We start from the raw sequence: 20299 nt of genomic DNA, 5'->3' as shown, positions 1-20299 counted from the left end.
ATGGACAGCCTGGGATGATGGAGAGAGAGAAGTGGGTGATGGCATGAAGGCACCAAAATGAAATTTCCTAGAGGCTTACCAGCTCACCCACACATGCAGCTTTACCGCTCCAGGCACAGCCCCTTATCTCATAAGTTAAGACCCACTTCTTAGAGGTTTGGTATTAGAGTCCCAAAACAGTAACTCTAGATGCTGTTTATTGAGTGTCTGATATATGCCTGATGCAATGGGTTATGATTAGGAAACAAAGGTTCAAAATGGTAATGTCTTGCCCTCACTGGTTTGCTCAATGGGTAGAGCGTTGGCCGTGGACCAAAGGGTCACGGGTTCGATTCCCTGTCAAGGGCACATACTATAGTTGCAGGTTCGATTCATGACCTGGGTTTGGGAGCTGTGGGAGGCAAGATACTGATGTTTCTCTCTCTTTCCCACCTCCTTTGCTTCCACTCTTTCTAAAAAAATCAATGGAAAAATATCCTTGGGTGAGGATTAAAAGAAAGGTAAAGTCTCTTGTGTAAGGATTACACCCAAAGACCCAGAGCCCTTTATCTTAACCAAATGGTATACAACTGTCTCCTGCAAAGAGGTGGGAGAGGGTGTTTGCTGGCTGGCTGACTGGCTGGTTGGAAGCATGGATGGGTGGCTATGTGAATGTTTTGATAAGTGGATGGACTGATGGAAGAATGAATGGAAGAATAAATGGATGGATGGATATATTACTGGCTTGTTGGCTGGATGTATCATGAATAAATGGAAGGACAGATGGGTAAGATGACTGAAGAGGGGAAATGGACAGTTGGTTCAGTAGAACAGTTGGGTGAGTGGATGAATGAGTGGTAGGATGGCTGCAAGGATGGGTGAAAAGATGGATGGAGAGGGAGAATTGATGGTTGGAGCAGGAGGTGGCTGAGTGGCTGAGTGGATGGGTGGGTAGGTCAGTAAAGGAGTAGATGCTGGAGAGATTTCCCCAGAGCCTGCTTGCTCCCATTTTGCTGTTCAGGTTGAAATCCTCATGACCTCTTTCCCTGAAACTTCATTTAAAAACTTCATCTTGAGCAGAAACTGGTTTGGCTCAGTGGATAGAACGTCGGCCTGCGGACTGAAAGGTCCCAGGTTCGATTCCGGTCAAGGGCATGTACCTTGGTTGCAGGCACATCCCCAATAGGGGGTGTGCAGGAGGCAGCTGGTCGATGTTCCTCTCTCATTGATGTTTCTAACTCTCTATCCCTCTTCCTTCCGCTCTGTAAAAAAAAATCAATAAAATATATTTAAAAAACAAACAAAACAAAACAAACAAACAAACAAAAAAAACCCTTCATCTTGGGAGATGATCGAACATCCATGTTCTGGAGCAGTTTAGTTAATGGGTCTGCTTTGTATCTCCAGATTAATTTCAGTTTGAAAAACTCAGAAGGTGGTAACAGAAATTCTGGACTCTACCCCACTGTGTGACCTGGGATCTTTCCTGCTTTCTAATCATAACACATTGTATCGGGTATATAATAGACACTCAATAAACAGCATCCTGATGTGACTCTTGGAAGGAGGTGCCTTGTTCCATTTGCTGGCCAGGAAGATGGTGGCCATTCACCACCATCTGATGCACTGTCTCCAGCAGGGAAGCAGCGCCAGCATGTGGACGGCTTGGTGTGTGGCTGCTCTGTCTGTGACAGCTGTGTGTGGCCAAATTAGAGACTCAACCGTGGTCCTCAGGATGACCAAGGATGTGCTGAGCAATGGTGAGTCCATCCCTGAGGCAGGGCAGTTCTTTCTACTCTGAAGTTCCCAAGGATCCCCTTCCTCACTGGCAGATTCTACAGCAGTCGGGTGGGTGACTTCTCTCTGGGCTGAAGTTTTCCCCCTTTCCTTTTAGTTACTATTTCCTGAGCACCTACTATGTGCCAAACATCATGTTGGGAACTTTATGCATGAGGCAGTAGAGAGCAGTGAGTAAGAGCTTGAGTCCTGGAGTCAGTCTTTCGGGGGTTCAGATACTGACTGTGTGACCTTAAGTCTATGAGCCTCAGTTTACTCATCTGCAAAATGGGTGCAATCAGAGATCCCATCTCAGAGGACTGATATGAGAATTAAACAAGCTGATCTTTTGGTGAAAACTTAGCACAACTCCCGGTACATAGACGGCTCTCAAAACCGGGAGCTATAATTATTCCTGCCTCTAATCTCCCTGTCCCCATTCCCATCCAAGGTTATTAGGAGAATAAAAGTGAGGTCATTTCCTATCTGAGTGTCACAGGCCTCACTTTCTTTACCCATCCAATGGGGACAGTAGCTGTGGCCTTGGCTATTTCCCAGGAGTCAGTGGGATAAGCAGGAGGAAGCAGGTTTTTGAGCTACAAAGTATGGAGCACTTGGGAGGGAGGGTGAGGAAGCACATTTATCTGGTTCTGGCTGAATGCTGTTGAAATCTAGTGAATGTGTGAGCAGGCCAAAGCCAGCAGCTAACGAGCTCCGGGGGACATCAGGGCTGGTGGGACTGGAGGAACCTTCCCATTTGGCCTGGGCATTTACCAAGAGGGGCTTCCAGGTAGTGCCTGGGGGCTGGAGGTGGAGAAAGGGAGGGACCCCTGACACGCCTTTGCTTCTCCACAGCCATTTCCGGCAACCTGGAGCGGAGTGATGCTCTCCACTCAGCCCTGAGGGAGGTGCCCGTGGGTAAAGCTGGTAGCGGAGGTGGCGGGCCTCTCCTGGGGGGTCTGCTTGGTGGAGGTGGAGGTGGCGGGGGAGGTGGTCTTCTGGGGGGCCTGCTTGGTGGTGGTGGTGGAGGGGGTGGCGGGGACCTGTTGGGTGGAGTTGGAGGAGGCTTACTGGGTGGCAGTGGTGGGGGGCTGTTGGGTGGCAGTGGCAGCAGTGGTGGTGGGCTATTGGGTGGCAGTGGTGGGGGGCTGTTGGGTGGCAGTGGCAGCAGTGGTGGGGGGCTGTTGGGTGGCAGTGGCAGCAGTGGTGGGGGGCTGTTGGGTGGCAGTGGTGGTGGCCTCTTGGGTGGCAGTGGTGGTGGCCTCTTGGGTGGCAGTGGTGGTGGCCTTCTGGGTGGTGGTGGTGGTGGTGGTCTGCTGGGTGGTGGCCGGCCCTATTACGATGACTACAGAAGCATGGCCTACCCCCGAGGTGCTGGTGGTGTTCCTTACAACGATTTCCATGTCCGAGATCGCCCCCCAAAGTATACGAAGGGTCACCAGCTGGGCGGAAATTACAAGTATGGTCACATCGACACCAGTGACAACACCGCTCAGCTCGGGGGCAAATACCGATACGGGGAGATTCTCGAGTCTGATGGGAACGTGAGGGACCTCCGGAATGGCGACTCCCGCGCGGCTGAGAGTGATCTTGGCCGCAGGGACCACAGGCTGTATAAGTCAGCCGAAGGCGCAGCATCCGTGGGCAGGCTTCACCGGCGAGAGCTGCGGCCGGGAGAGATCCCGCCCGGGGTGGCCACGGGGGCCCTGGGCACAGGCGGTGTGCTGGGCTCTGGCGGCATCCTGGCAAACAACGGCATCCTGTCAGGCCAAGGTGGCCTGCTGGGCGGAGGCGGTCTTCTCGGTGACGGAGGACTTCTCGGAGGAGGCGGCGTGTTGGGCGTGCTCGGCGAAGGAGGCATCCTGAGCACGGTGCAAGGCATCACGGGGTAAGGAGGGGCCGAGATCCCCCATCAAGCCCCCCGGGATGAACCTCCAAACGGGGATCACCCTGGACCTGGAGGTGGAGGAGGGATGGTCTTCAGAGCCTTGGGTACCTCAGGGCTTGGCCTCGGGCCTGGACGTCTTGAGAATCCCAAGTTGGATGGTGTTGAGTCTTGTCATTAGACAGCCCTGAATGTGAGTCCCAGCTCAGCCTCTTAGACTTGGGTGTGACTTTGGACCATTCCTGTCCTCTGAGTCTCAACGTTCCCACCTGTAGAACGGTCAGAGTGACATAGTTTAGGTGGAAAAAAACCCAAGGATTTAAAATCATACATACAGGGTGGGGCCAAAGTAGGTTTACAGTTGTGAGTACATGAAACGGAGTTTATGCTCACATTATTATTTATTAATTATTGTATTATTTTCCATATGAACAACTGTAAGCCTACTTTCCCCCTACCCTGTATATATTATAATGTCAACTCTGCCCAGCTTCCTCCTCACACTCGCTGTTTCATTAAAAAATAGTTGGAACACCTGCTATGGTTTGGGCATTGTGTTGGCATTGGGGACAGGGCCTCAAGGCTAGCCAAAAAAAGACGTATCTCCTGTCCTCGTGGACATGGATAACGACGCCTGGAAATAGCCCTCCCACTGCCTCAGTGGTAAGAAGCTCATGGAGAGCCGAAACCGGTTTGGCTCAGTGGTAGAGCATTGGTCTACGGACTGAAAGGTCCCAGGTTCGATTCCGGTCAAGGGCATGTCCATTGGTTGTGGGCACATCCCCGGTGGGGAGTGTGCAGGAGGCAGCTGGTCGATGTTTCTCTCTCATCGACGTTTCTAGCTCTCTATCTCTCTCCCTTCCTCCTCTCTGTAAAATATCAATAAAATATATTTTAAAAAAAAAAAGCAGCTCATGGAGAAATGAGGATGTGTACAGTGGGGAGGCAGGGGGGCTTCCTGGAGGAAGAGGACCTTGAGCCGAAATTGGAGAATGTGCGGGAAGAAACCAGGCCTGGCGGGGCAGGGACAAGCCAAAGGACCGGCATCTTTACATTGAAAAGAGTCCTAGGAAATGCATGGACACGCAGAGTGGGCCTCTGGCCAGTGGGAGTAGGGGTCATGGCATCTTTTGCCTTTATTCTCCGTGTTTGCCAAGTTCTACCCACAAACCTCAGGTCTCTATAGAGTCAGGGCAGCTGAACGGGACTCAGCCCAGGAGTGTGTGAGGGAGGGCACTCCCCGGGGAGTGGCATGGCCTCAGCGGGGTGTGTGTGTGCGTGTGTGTGTGTGCCCTGTCCTCTCACTGCTCTTGGTCCCGTGCAGGCTGCGGATCGCGGAGCTGACCCTCCCTCGGGTGTCCGTTCGGCTCCTGCCCGGCGTGGGCGTCTACCTGAGCTTGTACACCCGCGTGGCCATCAACGGGAAGAGGTGTGTGCCCTCAGCCCTGGAGGGGACCCCAGCATCCCACGGGGGTCCCTTCCCTACACGTCAGCCTCTTTGTCCTTACTGTGGGGACTAATAAGGTCCAATGTGTTTCCACCCAGGGCACGGCTTACACCCGTGGGCTCAGGCCATCTTTAGCCCCTGTCAGCAGTGAGGGCGGTCTGCGAGACGGTTAAGATCTTAGGGGACAGCCTGGGTTCAAATCCCGACTCTCTTTTAAGCAGTGTGACCGTGGGCCTGTCCCCTAATATCACTGAAGCTGAGTGTCTTTACCTGCAACGGGGCATACTGACATCCCCTTTTCCAATCGGCTCTGGGCTCTGGCCACTGGCGTCTGCCGCCCTGAATAGTGCCCGCCGCCTGGGAGGTGCTTACCGAGGACCTCAGCGCGGGCGTGTGCATTGATTCCTCCCTACAGGTTGAGGTCATGTCTAGAAAGTTAGGTCACTGGGTGCTCACCTTGGAAACCAAAGTTTACACTGAAGAGGCCAGATTATGATGATCTCTGAACGCATAATACTCCGGCCACTCAGTGTACTTCTCTTGAGCGCCTCATTTATTTGATATCAAAGATACTATAAATCGTGCACCTGATCAGTTTTCCCCTTGGCCCTGGCTGATAGAAAGCTCAGGGCAAATAGGTGGTTGATCTCCAGCAAAAGCCTAGAATACTGTTGGTACCCATTGGAGATACAAATACACCGAGGGGCCAGATTATTATACGTTCAGAGATCATCATAATCTGGCCACTCCGTGTATATGCCGAGTGCCTTTATTGACCCCTGTCCCCAGCCTTAGAAGCTCTCGCAGACTGAGGAGGGACACAGATTTGTTCACAGATAACTTGAGGGGCCGGGGAAGTCTTCCGGTTTGGGATCCCTAGAGATGAGCGAGGAGCAGGATCGATTCATAATAGCCAGGGGCAGGGCCGGGAAGGGTGAGAGGTGCCAGCAGGGCTGGCTGCGGCTGAGCTGCCCGGAGGCTGGGCGTGACTCTCTGTCTCCCCGGCCTCATGGTCTCCTCCAGTCTCATTGGCTTCCTGGACATCGCCGTGGAGGTGAACATCACGGCCAAGGTCCGGCTGACCATGGACCGCACAGGCTACCCGAGGCTGGTCATCGAGAGATGCGACACCCTCCTGGGGGGTATCAAAGTCAGGCTGCTGCGGGGGTGAGTACCGCTCCGTGGAGTGGAGCGCCTTGGGGGTGGGTGGCACGGCCCTTATGGCTACGAGCAGGGGTTCTGGGAGCATCCTGGGATCCAAATCTCAGCTCCACCAGCCCTTGCTGTGTGCCGTTGAGCAATTCTGTTGCCCTCTCTGAACTCCGGTTTGCTCATCGGTTACCTGGGGGTGATCCTTTTTCCTGTTGGAATTGAAATAATGAATGTCAAGCCTTAGTGCAGAACCTGGCACCTTTTAAGAGTTTCGGAGTATGTGTCTGACGGGTTTGTGCTCATTAGTGCAAACTTGGTCGGGGGTGAAATTTTTCCTGTTGCACCCTCCCCACAAGGCAGCCAAGTCCCCACCCTCTGACCAGAGAGGTTTCAAGTGTCTGTGTGTGGCCAGCACGCCCCCTCCAATCCCTCTCCCCTCCTGGGGGGATGGTCTTGGGTGAGAGCACATCAGGCAGCTCAGAATGGAGGCCCCTTCATTCACTCCTGGGCTCTCAGCAGGGAGAGCCCTCTTCAGCTTTTCTCTTTGAGGCCTCTGCCCCATGCCCATACTCCCCACCCCCCCTCCCCCTGCCCTGTGTTATCCATTTCTTGGCCCCATCCCCCCAGTCTCGTCTTAGCTAAGCTCTGGAGCAGAAATACTCATTGCACAACTCAAACCCAAGAATGTCTGATTCACGTGAGCTTCTCTGAGTCTTTGTTTCTGCCCCAGGGTGGTGGGAGGGAGATCGGCCCTGGTATTCCATGAGGGGAGGCGGGAGGACAGCCCACAGAGACCTCACAGATTTCTAAATTCACATTTCCACTGGGAAATACAGTGGTTCAAAAAGAGACAAAAAGGAAGGCACAGAGTGAGGAGCCTGCCTCCCATCTACCCCTTCTCAGCAAGCTCCCCTTCCAATTTCTTTGTGCAAACGAAGCAAACACAAACGTGAATTCTTACTCCCCACCCGCCTTTTCGCACAAACGGGCACATGCTATTAACACGGCTTTGCTTTTTATTTATTTATTTTTTTTATTTCTTCGATTTGGAGCTGTTTCTGGGTCCTTCGGGAGGATTATGCAAAGCTGCAACCAACAGTCCATTAGAGGAGGGCCAGCCGAGCAGGAGGGAACAACATTTGCAGTTAGAAGTCAGGAACATCCCAGCCTGGGCCGGGCCCGCTGCAGAGCTCAAGAAACATTTGTTTGTTGAATGAGTAAATGCATGAGTGAATGGGTGGATGAGGGAATGAATGAATGAATGAATGAATTAATGGATGAATGAAAAGTCCCCAATTTGCCTGACTAGCCCATCCAGCTAGACCACATGTGTCAAACACAAGGCCCGCGGGCCAAATCCGTCCCTCCAGGCCTTGCAATGTGGCCCGCACTGCGCTGTCATCACTGCACTCCGCTGCATTTCCATCACAATGACAGTTTATGACTGTTCAGTAAACCATTCGGCCTGCGATTTAGGCTGGATTTTAGATTTTGGCCCCTTCTCTGATTGAGTTCGACACCCCTAAGCTAGACTAAGGTGAAGGTGCACTGCCCCACCAGCTTTCAGAGCAGCTTCCAGCACTGACAGGTTCTCCCCAGACAGGGCCTGGCCTGGGACCCCGAGTGTGCCCAGCGTGGTGAGCCCCTCCTCACTCTGCTCCCCTCTCCTCAGGCTTCTCCCCAACCTGGTGGACAACTTAGTGAACCGGGTCCTGGCCAATGTCCTCCCTGACCTGGTAAGAACCCATCCTGGGTCCGGGAGCAGGGAGCACTGACTTCCCTAGACCGAGGGGCCACAGCTCCACCTCCAACGCCGCGAACAGGAGGGCGGCCCCGAGGGCACCAGGGGCAGAGGCGTGTTCTTGGGTTGATCTGGGGAACTCGGAGGGACGGGCTGGTGGAGGGAGAAGGAGGTGGAGCTTGGGGATCACACGGTTCTGAGTCTGAGTCCTAGCTCGGGCACCTCCAAGCTGTGTGACAAATCACATCACCTCTCTGGGTCTCCGTTTTCCCACCTGTGAAACGGGGGTCATGAGGGAGCCTTCCCGGCGGGGTGTGGGGAGGACAGTGCCGAGCACAGAGCAGGTCAGTCAGCATGGGCTCCGTGTAGTTGTTACTGGCGCACACCCTCCGCAGCCCCCTGCGCGGTGCCCAGGACGGCGTGCTTTCTCCCCCCACAGCTCTGCCCCATTGTGGACGTCGTGCTGGGTCTGGTGAACGACCAGCTGGGTCTGGTGAACTGTAAGTTCTTCCTGCTTCGTTTCATCTACTCGTGCCGGCCCGGGGCCCAGCCCCTGGGAGGAGGACTCAGGGAGGTGGGGCACAGGCCCTTAGAGTAAGGTGACCAGACGTCCCGCTTTTGGCGGGACAGTCCCAATTTTTAACAATTTGTCCCGCGTCCCCGTGGCATTTTAAAAAAAGTCCTGATTTTTGGAATATTTTTTAAAACACCGCGGGACGCGGGACAAATTGTTAAAAATCGGGACTGTCCCGCCAAAAGCGGGACGTCTGGTCACCTTACCTCAGAGTGCTGTGTGGCCGATGCCTTGAGGGAGAGCCTCCCTGGACTTCGCTCTGGTCCCCAGGGGCTGCGGCTCTGCACTAGGAGCCAGGAGGCCGGGTGGAGCCCTGGCTCTGCCCGGCAGGTGTGTGCCCCCCTCCTTCCCCCACCGCTTCCTCCTCTCTACGAGGAGGCGGTTGGCTTCCGCCCACAGAGGGCCTGGAGAGCGAGTGGCAGGAGACACAGGGACACTGCCCAGGTCCCAGCGCCAGGCTCCAGCTCCACCCGACCCAGGGTTTCCGAGCGAACACCCCTAAGGCCAGCCGGCCCCACAGGGTGTGCAGCCGCGCGGACCACAGCAGAGAGGTGGCACCGCGCTGAGCTGGGCCACCTCCGCAGCCACCCCGGGCGGCCCCTCCGGGGTGGGCCCATGTCTCTGGGGGTTCCAGGCAGTTTGAGGCTGGCCTTCCCAGACAGGTAAACTCGCTCCACTTGTGGCCAAAAACAGGGGGGAAAGAGCCCAGAGGTGAAGCTATTCATCACAAGTGCTGGATCCCACGAAGCACAACATTGCTTCTTGCCCAGCACACGGGACTTGGCAGCTTACAGAGCGTATCCATACCAGGACCTCCCTGCCCCCCCCCTCCCCACAACACAGGCCAAGGAATTATGTTAAACCTGTTACAGAGGAGGAAATGGTAGCTCAGAGAGGCACAGGGTCTTGCCTGAGGTCACACAGCAAAGAAGAGGCAGAGTTGGGATTTGAGTCCAGAATTCTTGCTCTTTCCATGGTGCCTGGAGTTGGCGCCTTGCTGCCTTGGTTCACAAAAAGGGAAGGTGTCCGGGAGGGGGAGGGTGCCTCCCTGTGACCCCCACCTTTTCCTGCAGCTCTGGTTCCTCTGGGGATATTGGGAAGTGTCCAGTACACCTTCTCCAGCCTCCCGCTTGTGACTGGGGAATTCCTGGAGCTGGACCTCAACGTGAGTGACTGGACTTGGGGGCAGGGGGAGGGGGCCCTCTTCCTACCGGCGGGGGAGGGAAGGAGGCTTCTGCTGAGTGCTGAACAGGACCCTTTTGTGATCAGATCGGGCCCTCCTAGGAGCCGTGTTAAAACATGCAGCCACACTGTGTACTGAGCGCATTTCTAATCTAACCTCTGGCAGCCATTGGAGGGAGGCACTCCTTCTGAGGAAACCGAGGCACGGAGAGGGTCAGCCCCTTGTCCAAGGTCACTGCTAATAAATGTGAACGTGGGATCTGAACCCAAGCAATCTGGCTTCTCACTACTAGAGCCACTGCTTGGGCTTGGTTCTCCCGGAGCCGTGGTCGGCAAACTGCGGCTCGCGAGCCACACGCGGCTCTTTGGCCCCTTGAGTGTGGCTTTTCCACAAAATACCACGGCCTGGGCGAGTCTATTTTGAAGAAGTGGCGTTAGAAGAAGTTTAAGTTTTAAAAAATGTGGCTCTCAAAAGGAATTTCCATCGTTGTACTGTTGATATTGGGCTCTGTTGACGAATGAGTTTGCCGACCACTATCCTGGAGCAATGAATCTGGCCAGTAGTGTGCTGGTAAGCATTCACAGCCGGCTCTCGTTATTAGAAAGGAAAAGCCTGACTTGTAACGTTTGCTGACTTCCATGGTCTAAACACTCCCACCACGGCCAGTTTCAAGCTGCCTACTGACTGTCTGAACACGGAGTTAAGGAGAGATGCGTGGACTCGGCTCTTGTGAGCTGGAGTGCTCCAGCACACGGCCGAATCTGGTCCCTAACTGTGCACGGGGCTCACACACACACACACACAAAATTCCCATGGGCCAACGAACACAGATGCTTCCCCACGTGCTCCCTCAGATACAGGGCGCAGGCGCACACCCCTGCTCTCACATACACAGCACGCCTGTGCGTACGAGCAGGTGCACACCTGGTAAATGCATCAACTCTAGCCATTCAAGAGCTACTTGCTGGTCACTGCTGTGTGCCAGGCGCCAGGCTGGGGCTGGAGGTGCAGTGGGGCACAGGGCAGGATTTCTGTCCTGATGGAGCTTGCAGTCTATTGGAGGGGACAGACCACCCAAGAATCACTCAAGCAAATGTACAAGTATAGAGGGTGAGCACTGTGAAGGAAGGCTCCGGGCTATCAGAGCCTTCAGCAGGGATCTGACATACCCACGGAGATCATGGAGGGCTTCCTGAAGGCGGGGGCACTTGAGCTGAGACCTGCCAGATGAATGGAACATGCAAGAGGAGAGTGTGGGGGAGGGAGCAGTGTGTGGGAGGCACCATGGTGGGGGTGCTCAGGGGGTGGCAGGGACTGACAAGGCCCTAGTGGCTGCTCTGTAAAGGCGGGGGTGAGGGGGAGAGTGGCTCGAGATGAGGTGGAGAGGCCCCTAGGCCAGACTAGACAGTGTCTTGTAGGCCATGGACAAGAGCGTAGTCTTTAGAGTGTAGATACACCAATGTGTACTATGCAGGTGCATAAACATGCTAATGCATATGGCAGGACTGAGGTGGGGAAAGGATCGATGTCATACATGTATTTAAAATATAGGGCAACATACCATGTGGGAACTGCAGAGACCCTCTACCATCACAAATTGAAGAAGATCTTGGGCCTAAATGAGTCACTCAGACCCAGTGGGTTTAATCAAGGAAGGCTGCCTGGAGGCAGAGTCAGGGCCTCACCTAGCCTTCAGCCTCCTTCCTCAGCTTCCCTCCCTGCACCCCTCTCCGTGACCCCTCTCCTCTCTGTTTCTCCAGACTCTGGTTGGGGAGGCTGGAGGAGGGCTCATCGACTACCCCCTGGGGCGCCCAGCCAAGGCTCCCAGGCCAACGATGCCCGAACTGCCCCCCATGGGCGACAACACCAAGTCCCAACTGGCCATGTCTGCCAACTTCCTGGGCTCAGTGCTGACTCTCCTGCAGAAGCAGGGGGCACTGGACATTGACATCACCAATGGCATGGTGAGTCATGGCCCCACGTGGGAGTGGGGCAGGCTGGGCAGCAGAGAGCTTCCAGTTGACCCTGTAGTCCCCATGGCTTTGGGAAATTGCTATAAAGTGAGGTCTATAGACAGCCCACCCTTGGACACATCTCCAGTTCATGGATGTGTGTCAGTTATGTCCGTGTTTACCCGCGCATGGCGCCTAGGAAGATTTTAGGTGATTCACAGACATGGCATTAAACAACATCAAACCGTATGGTGAGGAAGCTTCTCACTATTCCATTTTATTTAATTTTATTCCAATCCTTTGTAAAAAGCATACTATGCATACATTTGTATGTATTTCCATGTAAATGCTTAGAATCCTTTCACCTGGTAAGCACTCATACTGAGTAACTAAGAGGCATCTCTGTATAGATAAAGAGCCAGGGTCCATAATGACCAAGGCTCCACCGAACATCGGAAGTCAATGCTAGGTTGCTATGGTGACCCCGCACTGACTGCCGAGGGGCTGAAGATCAGGTCCAGAGAGAGGCCTGCAGAGGAGAGGCAGGGTCTGAGCCACAGCCTCCATGGCAGCTGTTGATCAGCCCTTGCCTCTCTCTTTCTCTCCCGGCTTCACCGGCAGCCACGCCTCTATTTCTCTCTGGGCCTCCTTCAGGGCTGCTGATCAGTCCCTCTTCTTTGATTAGGCCCAGAGTTAGGCCCAGAGACCTGACTGGCATAGAAACCAACCAATCAGAACCTAATCTGGGTGAACTTTGAAGGCAGAACCTAAGGTGTAGGCTGAGGAGGGGTTTTAAAGGCAATAGCTGTTTGGTTTAAGGTGTAAGAAAGTGGTTCAATTTTTTTATGACTGGTTTGGTTGTATAGTGCATATGGCTGGCTATCAGTCCAAATATAGAGGTTATGTGTTTTTGTCTGCCACGAGCATCTCCTTCTGCTGAATAAGGCTCCCTTCCTTTCCCCTCCCCCGCCATTTAAGCAATCCTATCCTATATAATCTAACTATAACACTAAAAGAGTAATATGCTAATTAGACCCGGCCAACCGGCCATCTTCCAGACGTCCAACTTCCTTCCAGACAAAGCCATGGTGGTGGGGGCCAAGGCAGAGACAGTTAGGGGAGATCAGGCTGGCAGGGGAGGGCAGTTAGGAGCAATCAAGCAGGCAGGCAGGTGAGCAGTTAGAAGCCAGCAGTCCCAGATTGTGAAAGAGATGTCCACCCACCAGTTTAGTCCTGATCCCACAGGATCTAAACTGGTGGTCGGACATCTCCCAAGGTGTCCCCGATTGGAGAGGATGCAGGCTGGGGTGAGGGAACCTCCCCATGCATGAATTTCGTGTACCAGGCCCCTAGTATGAGAATAAAACACTCTTGGGTATGTTATAGACTCATTTTCTCTCCAAACCTTTCCTTCTGAAAAATTTCAAGCCTTCAGCAAAGTTGCAAAATAGCACTATTAGTGCCCAAATATCATTCACCTAGATTCCATAGTTACTATTTTGTCATATTTGTTCTGTAGCTATCTCTCTATCTGTCTCCTATCTACCCATCACCAGTTGTTGAACAATTTGAGATTTTAGAGATGTGACATTTCACTCCATAAACTTCAGTATATATCTCATAAGAACAAGATGTTCTCTAAAACACCACCATACCAATTATGTCACTCTTTGATTCCATTTGTGCCAGCATGTAGTGTCCTCTTTTTAACTCGGAAGGAACAAGCACGCCACCCACCACCCCTGCCCGAGGCCTCCACAGACAACAATATCCGTGGAGGGGGTAGGGCATTGTTCTGTGTCTATTGCCTTTAGTTTTATAGTTGCCATCTCTGTCAACGGATACTGGCTGTCCACTCTTTAGTATTTGAGGTTTGAAAAAGTTAGCCAATTTAAAGAAGATATTAAGCTCTAGCTGGTTTGGCTCAGTGGATAGATCGTCGGCCTGCAGACTGAAGGGTCCCAGGTTCAATTCCAGTCCATCACTGTTCTTACTAACATGACCAGATTGTGGGTTCAATCCCCAGTAAGGGGCGTGCAACAGGCAGCCAAATGATGATTCTCTCTCATCATTGATGTTTCTATCTCTCTCTCCCTCTTCCTTCCTCTCTGAAAAAACATAAAAATAAAAAGGAAAAAAGAAGATATTAAGTAAACAACAGTGCAAGTGGTTCAGGGATGTTGCAGAATCATGCATTTAATCGACACTGGTTATGCATGTGAGCTCACACTGCACTTTGTTTTAATAACCAATTGCATTTTTAGAGGACAAAAAGTTGTCTCCTTCCCTCTAAGGTAGGGGTGTCGAACTCAATCAGAGAAGGGGCCAAAATCTAAAATCCAGCCTAAATCACGGGCCGAATGGTTTACTGAACAGTCATAAACTGTCATTGTGATTGGAACGCAGCGGAGTGCAGTGATGACAGCGCGGTGCGGGCCACATTGCAAGGCCTGGCGGGACGGATTTGGCCCGCGGGCCTTGTGTTTGACACATGTGCTCTAAGGCATGCCTGTGGTCAGCTTAAGTGGCCAGCCTTGTCCATGTAACCACAGAACAGCTCCCGTGGTCTACACGGTGGCTGCCTTAGACAGGCAGGGCCTCCCCAAGGGGCTTTACGGGGAGAAGATGTGTGTGTGCCCCTCCCACCCCCCACCCCGGTTGCTGAGAGCCTGAGGAAATTACGCACTATGTCAGCAGCTCCTGTCTGTCCCCAGAGCCTCAGGGACTCACATGCCTCTTCTTGTCCTGCAGTTTGAAGAACTTCCTCCCCTCACCACGGCCACGCTGGGAGCCCTGATTCCCAAGGTACGTAAGACAGGAGTGTCTCCTTCTCTTCAGCCTCCCCCTCCGCCCAGGAGCTGGAGGGAAGACACTCAGCACCAGGATGGGGATGCTCTGCCCCCCCACATTCCAGACTTTCCTGTGAGACGCCTCACATTGTGGCCTTTCTCATCCCAGTTGGGTAAGGTGACCAGACATCCGCTTTTGGCGGGACAGTCCTGCTTTTTAAACAATTTTCCCCGTGTCCCGCGGTGTTTTAAAAAAGTCCAGATTTTTGGAAAGATCGGGACTTTTTTAGAACACCGCAGGACATGGGAAAAACTGTTAAAAAGCAGGACTGTCCCACCAAAAGTGGAATGTCTGGTCACCTTACAGTTGGAGCATCTAAAGGCAGGAAGGGCTAAGCTTTGGAGTGACACAAACCTAGGCTGGAGTCTCCACTTTTCTGCTGGCCTGGGACACCTTGCTGGGGGTTTCCCTCAGTTTTCCAATCTGTAACATGATGAGAACGTACCCTATGAATGTGGTCATGTAACGGCATTGTGAAGGCTCCGGGGGCTCCACCGCAGTCAATACCAGTCTTGAGCATTGTCAGGCATTGGGCACTGAGCCTCAGTCTTTGCTGGCATCATCACCTCCATTCTCACAAGGGCAGCCCTTGCTCACAGCCAGCAGCAGGCTGGGGCCTTTACGAGGGGTTTGTAAGACTCCAGTGACGTTGCTGGGTCTGCAGCAGCCAGTGTGAGACCTCCCGTTCTGCAGGGGCCTGCTCAGCCCGGTCGGGGTCTCCCCACAGGTGTTCCAGCAGTACCCCGAGTCCATGCCGCTCACCATCCGGATCCAGGTGCCCAACCCGCCGTCCGTGACGCTGCAGAAGGACAAGGCCCTGGTCAAGGTGTTCGCCACCTCGGAGATCATGGTGTCCCAGCCCAACGACGTGGAGACCACCATCTGCGTCATCGACGTGGTGAGTGTCTGGGGTGTGGGCGGCCCGTGCTCGTGAGGAGTCCACAGACCTTCCGATCTCCACGCCCCCACCAGTGACTGCAACAGACGTGGCTACGGGGCCAGATGATCTGGTACAAGTCCGTCTTTGGCACTTCCAGCTGTGAGCCCAGGCACCTCACCCCCCCTCTCTGGATTGCTTTCCCTCTGCCACGGGGTAAGGCAGCAGGGAATCATTAAGACATTTCGTAAGGGATCTAAAAGTGCTGGCTATTATTATCCTCACGGGTGTATACCACAGTGCCTGGCAAAGGAGGCCTTGGTCACGCCGTCAACAATATTTATTGTATACCACTATGTGCTATGCTTCCTATCAGATGTGGGAGAAAGGAGGAACTAGACAGATGGTTCTGGCTCTCTTGTCCCTGGTACACAAGAGGGAATAGACACAAATGCAACTTCCACAACTATTTCATAGGCAGGAATCCCCTTAAAATCATGCGGCTCCTCTCTCAAAAGGCTTTCTGTCAATCCTGAAACAAACCACTTCCCTCACAAGGGCCCACAATATCCTTCCCGAGCACACCCTGCTCACCTTTCAGCTCCTCATTCTTCCCTCCAACACAGTCCCAACCCAGGGCCTTTGCACATGCTGTTCTCTCTGCCTGGAATGCTCTTCCTCCAGATATCGGTATGGCATCCACCCTCATTCCCTTTAGGTCTCTGCTCACATCTCCCCTCCTCAGAGAGCTCTTTCTCTGCCCACCTGTCTAAAATATTCTCACCATTTCCATTCTCTCTTTCTCCCTCCCTTCCTCCTCCCTCCCTTCCTTTTTACTCTCTCTCTTCCCTGCTTTACTTTGTTTGTATCCTTAATCTGACATTGTATTAACCTGCACTTGTTTGCTAGTTTACTGCTGGACAAAAATGCGAATTGTTTTCTTCACTGCTGGATCCCAGAGCTTAGCATAAATAGGGTCCAGCACATAATACATGCTTAGTAAGTACTTGTCAAAGAAATGTGTTGTATCAAGTGCCACCCCCACCCCCACCCCCACCCCCACCCCCACCACCCCTGATTAAAACTTTGGACTCAGACTTTTGGGTTCTGTCTTGTCCGCTATGTCTTCCCAGTTTCTCTGCCCAGGGATCAAGACCAAATGGGCCACTTCCAGTCTGGGAGGTGGGGCATGCTAAGCCCCAGTGTGGGGAAAGGCCTCTCATTGTCAGATGAGAGATTCAAAAGGCTAATGCTCATCCGGGGAGGGGAGTTGGCCGGCCCTGACTTGGCGCTTGTTGACTAGTCCCAACTGTGTGGAGATTTCCCCGCCGACAGCCCAGATGCCGGCTGCATCCAGCTCAGAACACTGCCTGGCTCTCACCCCCAGTGCCCGAGGCCTCTCCAGCCCACTGCCCCGCCGGCCTGGCTCCGTCCCACGCAGCCTCCGGGAGTCCTGCATCGCCTTCCTCTCCGGCCTCCGCTCTGCCCTTCTGATGCCAAACTCTTCCTGCCCCGGCGTTTTGCACATGCCCTTTCCCCGGCCTGGACCCTGCTCATGCCTTCCTTTTCCTGTGGCCACATCATACCTACCTCCAGGCTCAGTTCAAAGCCATTTCCTCAGGGAATGATCTGCATGCCCCGTAGGTCCCTGCCCATGTATACCCAGAGCTCCTCTCCATCAGCCCCATGATCATCATTGTTGTTATTGCTAATAATGTCAGCTGAATTGGTTAGGGGCTTCATGTTTTTCACATGACCAACTTACTTTATTTTATTTTGGGGTGAGGGAGACAGGGAAGCAGACAGATTTTTATTTTTTATTTATTTATTTATTTTTCAACAAGGCTTCATGCCCTCGGGACCTCTTATGCTCTCTCATGGGGGGAGAGAAGGGGAGGGCAATTTTGACTGACAGCGATAATGCCCAATCCCATCTGCAATGGCTCATCTGCAGCAGGCTGAAGGCCACCCCACCCGCTCTGGGAGAAGCTTGTGAACGCCCAGGCCCATCGCTGGCTTCCTGAGGCAGCTGTCTTTCTGCGAGGTGTTCACTCAGCCCTTGCTGTGACTCACTAGTGGACAATAACTAAGGAGGGCAATTTGTTATTCCTAGCCCCTCCCCTCCTCTTCCCTCCCATGGGGGAAAATCCACTCTGTGGTGAGGTTACTGGTGGTGTCAGTTTGGCCACAACCTCAGGGAACAGCCTGTCTTTATGCGCAGTGCTCGTGGGGCCCCTAGCTGGTGCCTGGCACCAGGAGCCCTCGGCAGGCAGCAGCCAATGCCCGATGGCAGTGACGTTCCCTCTCCTTCCGTCTCCTTCCCTCTCCCCCAGGACACGGAACTGCTGGCCTCCTTTTCCGTGGACGGCGATAAGCTCATGATCGACGCCAAGCTGGACAAGTAAGGGGGTTTGCGGCCTCGGGCCCCTGCCCACCAGAGTCCTCTTCGGTGCTGCCGTGCGTGGTGCCAGCTCACGGAGGGACACGGGAGGGCTTAGAGGTCTCCTGGCATGGCTTTCAGAGCTGGCCAAACGCAGGAGGCTGCAAAGGTGAAAACGGGCAGTGACTGCAAAGCCAGGCAGGAGGGTGAAGCAGCCGTAAGCCTAATAGAAGGAACCTACGGCCAATAATAACAATATCAACCGTGATAATGAGCCGGTGAAGATGTGTGCGGGCTCTTCTCGGGGATTCACCTGCATTCTCTTGCTTAGCCTCCCTGTGGTCCTGCGGAGGCGGGGCTGTTACAGTAAAGAGGAGAAAACGGGGGCTCAGAGAGGTGGGCTTGTCTACTCGGGGCTGCACAGTGAGCACAGAGAAGGGCTGTGAGCCGACCATGATCTGTCTGGCCGGGGCTGCATTGAATGGTTACAAGCACGGGCTTTGCAGCCATGAGGCCTGGTTTCCAGTCCCACTGTGACCGCTGAAGCCTGCACTGACCTTGCCTCTCTGCAAATCAGTCTCCTTACCTAAACTCGGAGATACCGGTAACTGTCCCATCCTCACTCGCTCACCGTGAGCATCATCATAGCTATTATCTACCGGGTGTTGTCTCTGTGCCAAGCATTGAGCGGGGCCTTAAATATGTCTCAATTCACTTACTTCTTGATCTCGGCCTGTGTGTTATGATGATTCCCACTTCATGGTAAACGAGGTTAAATATACAAAGGTCAGCACGTGCCTCGTTCATACGTTTCTCTTCTTACAAGTATTTACCAAGCCCCACAGTCGGGGTTGCTCACAATCGGGTGCCCAGGGGTCTGTAAGGGGGTAGCATTCGACCCTGGGCCCAGATGGGAAGGGCTGTGTGACGAGCTGGGTTGTCTGGCAGTGCGAGCAGCACAGGCCACCTTGGAGGGGCAGGGAAGAGCTGGGTGTTGTGGGGAGGTGGGAGGGGACGTGGGGATGGAATAAAATATCTGTTTCTCTTCTGCTGAGAGCTCCAATGACTCTGCCTGTGAGCGGGTCCGGTCTGGCCTCTCTCAGGTGAAATTGTCCGTGTGCTGATGGGATAAGGTGACCAGACGTCCCACTTTTGGCGGGACAGTCCCGAGTTTTAACAATTTGTCCCTCAGCATTTTAAAAAAGGTCCCGATCGATTTTTTTTTTTTTTTTTAAATCGGGATTTTTTTTTTTTAAAACGCCTTGGGACAAATTGTTAACAATTGGGACGTCTGGTCACCTTATGATGGGATTCAGGTGCCGAGAGACTGAGGCCCTCCTAGGGCGGAGAGAAACCTGAGCCCAGGCCTCGGGCCTCCTTCCCAGAAAAGCACAGCCGCCAGGAGCACAGGCTCAGGGTGCGAGGCCTGGGCTCTCCCTCCTGAGTAGCCGTTGCAAGTTACCCTGGAGCCTCAGGTGCCCCCTATCCCCCCCCCCCACACCCACACACACACACACACACACACACACACACAAACACACACACACACAGACACACACACACACAAACAACACACACAAACCTACACAAACACACCTACACACACACAAACACACACACAAACACACAAACACACCTACACACACACACAAACACACACACAAACACACCTACACACACACAAACACACACACACAAACACACACAAACACACACACAAACACACACAAACACACACACAAACACACACACACACCTACACACACACACACACAAACACACACACACACAGGGTTGCTGAAAAGATCCAACAAGATAGTGATGATCGCGCATGTATACATGGCACTTGCCATCGCCAGGCACAGCTCTAAGGGCTTTACTGGAATCACCTCATTTAGGCCTTGCCTCCGCCCACTGTGCAGAGGAGGAAACGGAGGCCTGGAGAAGTGAAGTACTTTGGCCAAAGTCACCCAGCTCCCAGGTGGTGCTGCTGCGCTCCGAGCCTGAGTGTGTGGTGTATAGCGCCTGGGCATCGCGGCTGGCATATGGTTGGCGCTCAATATGTGGAGACCACCGCGGTTCTGACTAACTGCCCCCAGGCCAAGAGAGGCCCTCCTGTGGATCTGGTGGGACAGGGGGAGGGTGGGGGCAGGGGGCGCTTCTGAGAGCTTAGTGCCATGCAGCCCCCCACGATTCAGGCCACCACTACCTCTGATGGGCTGTGTACTTTGTCTGCAGGACCAGCCTGAACCTCAGAACCTCAAATGTGGGCAATTTTGATGTAAGTACCAAGCTCAGGCCCCGGGGCGCGATCTTCTGGGAATGGCATTCCCGTGAGGTTGGCTGGGGGTGGTGGTGAAGGAGAGGGGAGAAGGAGGAGGTAATGAACTCCAAAGCGTTGGCATCAGCCCTGCCAAGCTTTATTTCACAGGTGGGGAAACTGAGGCCCACGAGCCCGGGAGGGGCAGAGGACGGAGTCACAGCTCCAACTCTGCCTACGGTG

At 53.6% G+C, this 20299-nt stretch overlaps 1 protein-coding gene across 1 annotated transcript in view; it reads left to right on the top strand.

Annotated features, from left to right (window-relative positions):
* The first annotated feature begins 1621 nt into the window (after window positions 1-1621).
* Window positions 1622-20299, top strand: part of BPIFB4 (BPI fold containing family B member 4) — a 23215-nt gene continuing 4537 nt past the window's right edge. Inside the window, exons 1-13 of the mRNA XM_036419217.2 lie at window positions 1622-1739; window positions 2611-2673; window positions 3127-3643; window positions 4965-5069; window positions 6111-6254; window positions 7912-7975; window positions 8420-8480; window positions 9628-9719; window positions 11498-11701; window positions 14441-14494; window positions 15267-15437; window positions 17750-17817; window positions 20035-20077. Of these exons, the coding sequence (XP_036275110.1) occupies window positions 1634-1739; window positions 2611-2673; window positions 3127-3643; window positions 4965-5069; window positions 6111-6254; window positions 7912-7975; window positions 8420-8480; window positions 9628-9719; window positions 11498-11701; window positions 14441-14494; window positions 15267-15437; window positions 17750-17817; window positions 20035-20077 (1692 nt within the window). The 5' untranslated portion in view covers window positions 1622-1633. The remainder of the gene's footprint in view (window positions 1740-2610; window positions 2674-3126; window positions 3644-4964; window positions 5070-6110; window positions 6255-7911; window positions 7976-8419; window positions 8481-9627; window positions 9720-11497; window positions 11702-14440; window positions 14495-15266; window positions 15438-17749; window positions 17818-20034; window positions 20078-20299) is intronic.

This window comes from Pipistrellus kuhlii, unplaced genomic scaffold (genome assembly GCF_014108245.1).
Source record: "Pipistrellus kuhlii isolate mPipKuh1 unplaced genomic scaffold, mPipKuh1.p scaffold_m20_p_6, whole genome shotgun sequence".
Taxonomy (NCBI): Eukaryota; Metazoa; Chordata; class Mammalia; order Chiroptera; family Vespertilionidae; genus Pipistrellus; species Pipistrellus kuhlii.
The sequence above is the reverse complement of the archived record's forward strand: the minus strand, read 5'-3'. Positions and strand labels throughout refer to the sequence as shown.